The sequence below is a fragment of the Mustela erminea genome, chromosome 2 (assembly GCF_009829155.1).
Source record: "Mustela erminea isolate mMusErm1 chromosome 2, mMusErm1.Pri, whole genome shotgun sequence".
Classification (NCBI taxonomy): domain Eukaryota; kingdom Metazoa; phylum Chordata; class Mammalia; order Carnivora; family Mustelidae; genus Mustela; species Mustela erminea.
Genome location: NC_045615.1, coordinates 11794575 through 11802256, shown reverse-complemented (window position 1 = coordinate 11802256; position 7682 = coordinate 11794575). Strand labels below are relative to the sequence as shown.

The window sequence follows — 7682 nt, the reverse complement described above, 5'->3', positions numbered from 1 at the left end:
ACATACACAGAAGTCAATTTTAAACTCTGAACAATCTATAGTAAAGGAATTGGATTATTGGTGTAAAATCTATCCGCACCAAAACCAGAAACTCCAGTAGGGCTTACAGCCCTTTTTAGAATTGTTTTATCCTGCCTGAAATTTCAGTTCACCTATTCCAGATTACTTCCTCAGCTCTCTGATGTCCTTAAAACACGGGTTAAAATAAAATTAGGATTTGGGCGCCTGGGTGGCTCAGTTGGTTAAGCGGCTGTCTTAGGCTCCGGTCAGGATCCCGGAGTCCCAGAATTGAGTCCCACATTGGGCTCCCAGCTCCATGGGGAGTCTGCTTCTCCCTCTGACCTCCTCATCTCTCATGCTCTCTCTCACTGTCTCTCTCTCAAATAAATAAATAAAAATCTTTTAAAAGAAAAAAAATATAAAATTAGGATTTTCTAGGTGTTTTGTTTTTGTTTTGTTTTTCCTTTGGAGAGGACACATGGTCTGTTAAGACTTAGATATCCTACATGGAATTGTAAATATCTTCTTTATCTTATTTTACAAGTGAAGTTACCAAGGGTTGAGTGGCAAGTACCATTTTCCTTTCTTTTGAGATTTTGAAGTAATTCTACCAGAGTATAAAATATGTCCCCAAGATGGTAAAGGCAGTGGTATGGAAAATTCAAAAACTTTTGATATATGACTCCTTCCGGTGTTTTCTGTTATTCTAAAGTCAGTACTCTATCAGTCAGAATTCAGGCACAACAAGCAATGCCCTCTCTGAGAAGCCATGCTTTCTTAAAAGGAAGTGCAGCTATTGAGCCAAAGACTGGAGATCAAAGGGAAGAAGTGTGCTTATTATAATCTATACCTTTGGAGTAGGTCTCATGGATCTAGGACTCTGCCCTCTGAGGAGAGGGTTGGCCAAAGTGGTGGTGAACCTCTGAGATTTGGTGAAGGGCTCAGAGGCCTGGGATCTAGAGCTCCAAGGGCAAGACTCTTTATAGCTGTGCCAATATCTCTGAGGCTGACAGTACTGTTGGTTCTGGGAATTACCAAAAAAAAAAAAAATGTGTGTGTATATATATTATAACTATATGTATATGTATACATATAGTATATCATATCATTCTGTCCTTATCTGTACTACATTTATATCTGTATATGGTAATGTAAAGATTGTAAGGCGCTTCCTCTGCCAAGGTGAGAGTCAGTGAGGCAGCTCTGATATGAACAACACTCAAAACATTTCCCATGTGCAGTTTCCCTCTAGCGTTCACTACTCATGGTAGCTAAAAATGGAGGACTCACAAAGGAGAAATGTGATTTGTAGTTTCCTATTCCCTGTGTATGAAAGCAGATTACAAAGGGGAAGTTTGCTTGGAATTGTCAGGCAGCAAGCTAAACACACATACACACACACACACACACACACACACACCCCTCTGAGGGCACTGTCATTGATCAGGAAATGTAGAATAATTCCATAAAAATTGCTGAAATTGCCTAAAATAATGGAAAAGAGAGCTGTGCTGAGAATTAGTATATTTTGCTTATTGTTCAATGGCTAGTGTGTAATGATCCCAAGTGATAAAAAAAAAATCTCAGGGATTTTCTGTCAGTGATCTGTGGTACAAGCTGTAAACTTTTTCCTGCCAGAGGACTAAAATTTATCAAATGGGCAAATTCATTTGGGTTGAGTTTCCTTTTGGAAATCGTAACTTTTTAGTTTTCATTCTCAGGTACAGGTGGATCATTCACATCTTGATTAGTTACAGGTGGCTCATTCTGCTGTGCATTGGGATCATGTGGAACATTCTGCTCTTCTTTCTTATCCTTGTTCTTCCTTCTCATAAAAAATAAAATTAACAAACAACATAATAAAGCCAAAAAGGGCATCAACCAAAATAATAACTGGTAAGTCTTCTGCTGCTGCTGCTTCTGTGACACTCCAGTCTTATTTCTTATTGGGGGTGGACCACTGTCAACACTGCCTCCTGTGCCTCTTGCCTGGCAGTCAGGGGGGTTCCACTCATCGCCACAATGGCAGTGATGTCTATTGTTGCAGATCCCATTCCCATTGCAGGTCTCGGGCGAACAGCTGGTTTTCAAATATGCCAAAGGGATACACTTCCTTTGGACGCAGATACGGTCTTTACCACACTCTGTACCATCTTTCACTTCACCAAGATCAGGCAAGGGCATCCCATGATGGAAGTCTATACCCCAACATACATTATCATTGAGGTGAAGCCAATGCAGAGTAGAATGGTCTCTCAGAGTGGGGATTTTTGCCACGTCCTTACACTGGACCCTCCCACACAGGGTATCTGAGGTGTTACATTTTGTAAATCGATGGCCCTTGAGGCCACAGTTACCAAAACGATCTCCTTGAATATTCACTGTACTGTAGCAAATCTGACTCGCACTCCTGGCACTTGGGCCAAAAATTTTGCTACACAGTTCATCACGGATATTGCATCTCTTTTCATAGCAGTAGCCACCCCCTGGGCATTCGACTCCATCTTGCACATACACATCTTCTGGGCATTGATAAGATGTCCCATTGCACCACTCAGGAAGATCACATTGATTTGCCTGTTCTCTACATAAAGCACCCGATGGCATGAATTTGCAGTCTTTGCAACAAAGCCCAAAAGCACAAGTAGCCCCAGGACTCAGAGTACAGTCTAACTGACAGCATGGATCTTTTGTACACAAATTTAAGGAGCCACAGTCACACTCTTCTTCTTCTTCAACCACGCCATTCCCACAGCGTGTAAACTTGAAGCTTCTCTCTGGAGTGGGTGGGTGGAAGATACATCTGGATCCTGCAGAAGTGTGCCAATATTGAGCATAACTGCAGTTGCTGAATTTGGTTGACCATGGCTGTGCTGCATACATTATGCAACCATTGTCTGCACATTTACATGTTTCCTCATCATGCCCCATACCCAGAGAATGACCAAGCTCATGTGACACAACGAATGCAAAAAAAACCAAATCATCACTTGTGAAGGTATCCACTGCACAATTAGTATTGTAGTTACAAATTGATCTGACATAAGATATGCCAAATGTACCATATCCTCTTTTTACAAAAACATGCACAGCATCGTGGGGCACACGGATGTTAAAGCCTTTTTCCTTCCAGGCGCAAAATAAATTCATGAGTACATCCATGTTCTTTATTTCCACAGGGTTTCCTTTAGTCCAGACCTCTATTCCAACTAAACTCACATCAGTATTTAGGGGTTGATAGAAGGTATTTACGTGGTTCATAGTGGTAATCACTTCCAGTTCCACAGCTGTGACATTATATTCACGATAAGCGTATCCATGGTAGTCTACCACCACTGCCATTTCAACAAATCTCTTGTGTGTCCACAGACCTCCATATCCACTTTGCAAAGTGGAATTATTGCTTTCTTGAAACTTCATTTGTTGTACTATTTTTTCATCTGTCAACCCACACCTCATGAGTGGGAATTGTTTCTCCTCATCATATATCTTAAATACCAGATGTTCAAATGTGGAAGAAAGGCTTTTGGGCAAAATCTCATAAACAATGTGATTTATCTGTAATATTCCTTGAAAGTTCCCAAAACAGGTACTCAGAGAAACCAGTGAATCTGGATCCCCCTCCACGTAACCATGGTAATAGCAATCTTTCCGGACAAATGGCTGGTCTTCAAAAAGAGCACCCTGGTCTGTGTATGTGAACACTGGGAAGTTTTTGGACAGCAAAAGCTTCTTGACCTTTATATGGAAAACATGTCTCTGGCCTCCAAGATGCAGACAGTAAGAGATCCAGCCTGGAGGCTTCTTGACACCGCCAGTGCCTGTCATCCTCAAAGGAATCACCACTTCTGGGGGACCATGGCGATAGGAGTATCCAATATGGGACCATCCATAAAGGAGCAGAAACACCCTCAGCCAAAGAATGGGGACAGTGATCCTCACATGTACCAGGACCTCACCCACAGGCATTCTGGAGCCACCATATTCAGCCATTGGTGAGAACAAACCAGAGCAGGTCAGGAAACATTACTCTCTGCCTCCTCCCTCTGAGCTGGATATATGCTGATAAATAAAGTGTTGATATTTAAGATCTGTCTTCTAGCCGTCACACCATCAGAACAGCAACACTAAAAGAAAAAAGATAGAAGGGCAGAGACAGGGGTGGGAGATAAAAGCAAGTCAAGGTGGAGGGTAAAGAGAAGGCTATGAGTTAAAATGGGTTAGTGTTTGGATCATGGCTCAGTATACTGCATTGAGTTTTCTCTTAATGGTAAGGCAGAGTGGGACTGTGTAACAAAATAGTGGTGATCAGCCATAGGTTGACTCTAGATGAAGGACACATATTGATTCTTATATTGTTCTGTAAATATAGGAATGTGTGCCAACATTTTCACAGTAAATACTTCAAACAAAACTGTGTTAATGGTAGCATGAACACCTATCACGTTTTAATGTAGCAATCTCAATTTATACGTATGGGCTGGATGTGAATATCACTATATAGGTCTTCCTTTCACTTTCAAATGATAAATTATTTAGTCACATATATTACTCAGGCAAGATATAAAGATTACTCACATATATTATTATTTTTTCTCATTGTCTGTAATATACACTTCCATGTGCCAAATTATTAATTATCCTGTCTCTTTCCTGCATTCCTCTTTTCATCTAAGCCTGTGAAACTGCAAGGACCAAAGCATCAGTTGTTTTCACAAATATTGGCATCAAAACCTGAATTTATAAGATTGCAAGATAACCTCTTCCTGGTTTTGATGGTAAAATGTATTTATTTCATAAATAAAATTACATATACACATTTTATATGAATAATAGAAGCAAGATAATGGTGCAACACATTCAGAAAATATAAATGAACATATATGTTGTGAGACTAATGGTCTGGAAATATTAATGGTCTTAAGTTTGGACAGAGTGCTTGGGCCAAAGCATTTGTAAAATTTCAATATTTTATATATACATTGTTTATTTTTATTGTTTTTAATTATTTTTTATTATTTTTATTGTCTAGTGAGAATATCACAGTCTTTATGAGATCATTAAAGTAATGTGAATGCTTGAGGTAATGAAACCAAGAACTCTTTCTCTGGTTGAAAAACCAGAAAAGTGAAGTCAGCTATTTATCTATTTGTCTATTTGTATTTATCTAATGTAAACTGATCAAATCACCTCTCATAGTAGGTAACATAAAAGTAAAAGATGCATGATTAAGGACCTATGATCTCATACTCCTTATACCTGACATCTTTTCTGCAGAGTCATTGTGTTACCTATGGAAACTTCCTTTCATGAAAAACAAAGATCCCTCTACTCTCACTTACTAAGGGAAAGTTCCTTATTCCTACTTCATTTTACTAAACATACCAGTCAACAGTTCAAAGCCAGACAGAGAGAAATATTTTCATTCTCAGTATTCCTGTATGGCATACAGAACAGATGACTGGTCCCAATTTCCACTGATTGCCAAAGCCACTTCCAAACCACTAGACTGGTAGCCATCTCATTAGATCACTATTTAGCTTGCATTATTATTATTACTCATACACCAACACCCATGTCAATACTACATAAACCTCAAGAAATTAAGTGTCTGTTTTTTTTTTTAAGATTTTATTTATTTGACAGAGATCACAAGTAGGCAGAGAGGCAGGCAGAGAGTGAAAGAGGAGGAAGCAGGCTCCCTGCTGAGCAGAGAGCCCGATGTGGGGCTCGATCCCAGGACCCTGGGATCATGACCTGAGCCGAAGGCAGAGGCTTTAACCCACCGAGCCACCCAGGCACCCCAGGTGTCTGATTTATTAATGTGATTTTACCCACATTTTGGAATTGGTGAGCATGTGGACAACCCATGTAACTCCTAGTTTATTTTAGTTTTATGACTCATTTTCAACATTTAGCCATTGGTCTATGGCTAAGCATTATATTTTGGTATCACCTGTATCTAATTATCAAACTCTAACTGTAATCCTAACCATAACCCTACTCCTAACCCTTATCATCCTCCATTGTTCTGACTCTTACATATTAAGCCATTAACCACAACTCTTATTCTTATTCAAAACTTAATTCCTTTCTTAATAACCATTTTCACTAATAATGTCATAAAGTGCCATAATAGTACAGAGACTTCCAAGTAGATGGTCATATATCATCTTTTACAATTCATTTTTTTCCTTTCCCAAGTATTAACTCTATCTACCTCCACTCTCACTCCCATTTATAGTCTATCAATTTTTCCCAAACTATGAGTTAAAACCCATTAAAAATACAATTTTGTTCATTTAACCAACTAAAATAGATGAGAATAAGACATAATCCAGGTCACAGATCCTCTTGAAGATTAAAAAATTGGCAAAGAATCATGTGATGTGTATGTTTGTGTGTGAGCATTTACATATGCACAAATAGTAGTGCTTCTCTCCTTTATAGCTAAATTCTTGAAAGACTTACCTACAGTAGAATAAATGGTTCCCACTATCTTTTTTTAATATAGCCCTATTATAGAGGTAGTACAAACTACCTCTTCATGTACAAAGACTTTGATCTGAAACTTTTTATAACAAAGAGAAATAACAATCCCCTCCCTTTCTTCTATCATTCCATTGTGTTCTAGATTGAGCTGCTTAGCAACAAGACTTTCTCAATTCTAAAGACCATGGCAACTGGATAAAAGTTCTCCTATTCTGGCTCCATCAACTCCATCAAGTTTCATCTCTTAATTACTCTTTAATATGAATAAATAGGACTGTATTTTTTATCCCTATCTTATGTGCTCCCTGCACACAGTAGAAGCACTTTATCTTCAGAACTTTTGCTCATACCATTGTCCCTGCCCCATACTATTTTCTCAGCATTGAACTATATTACGGAATACTTGAATTACCTCAGGTTCCAGAAAGAAGTTTGAACCTATTTAAATCATTTTACAAGTATACAAACATCAGTAGCCATCTGTAACTTTATTAGATTAATGAATAACTCAGAGATATTTTATATCTACAAATAAAGTTGTCGGAGGCAGGCCCCTGGCCAGGGCGGCCTCCGCCATTAAAAGATGGTGCCTGGCTAGTTGCCAGGTTAGGATTGCCTCGTGAGACTAAGCGGAATGCCCAAAGAGGAAGTAAACAGCATTGGTTGCTAGCAAAGTTGTTCGTTTAGGTGCACAGCCTGATTCGCTCCCTCCTGTATGTACCCTGCTCACTGTTTGGTCATGTAAGCGTATATAAGTGTGTAGACTTGCGGAAATAGAGAGAAGATGCATCCGAACCAGGGTTCTTGTCGTCCTTGCGGGGCGAGGGCGATAAATGGCGCCAGCACCCGGGAACTAAATAAAGGAATCTTGCAAGGTAATCCACAGGAAAGCGGGGAGTAAAGGTCCGCAGGTAAGCGGGGACATTAGCCACGTTCAAAGTGGGAATTCCGTGGTAAAGCGGGGAGTAAAAATAGAAAAACCTTGCAAGGGAGAATTCCGCAGGTAAGCGGGGTAAAACCACGACAAAGGTGGTGGGAAACTTGTACAAGACCGCAACAAGAAGCGGGGCGGCCATAGAGCCGGGATTTTCTTATTGAAACCGCAGGTAAGCAGGGAAGGGACCACGATCAAAGTGGTGGGAATCTTGTACAAGTCCGCAATAAGAAGCGGGGCGGCCTTAGAGCCGGGA

At 39.8% G+C, this 7682-nt stretch overlaps 1 protein-coding gene across 1 annotated transcript; it reads right to left on the bottom strand.

Moving 5' to 3' along the window:
• Positions 1-1517: 1517 nt before the first annotated feature.
• Positions 1518-6594, bottom strand: LOC116584235 (disintegrin and metalloproteinase domain-containing protein 20-like). The gene is made up of 2 exons (XM_032332242.1): positions 6472-6594; positions 1518-4127 (listed from the first exon to the last, which is right to left on the bottom strand). Exon 2 carries the CDS (start codon positions 3991-3993, stop codon positions 1705-1707), a length of 2289 nt encoding a protein of 762 aa, XP_032188133.1. The 5' UTR covers positions 3994-4127; positions 6472-6594; the 3' UTR covers positions 1518-1704.
• Positions 6595-7682: the final 1088 nt, after the last annotated feature.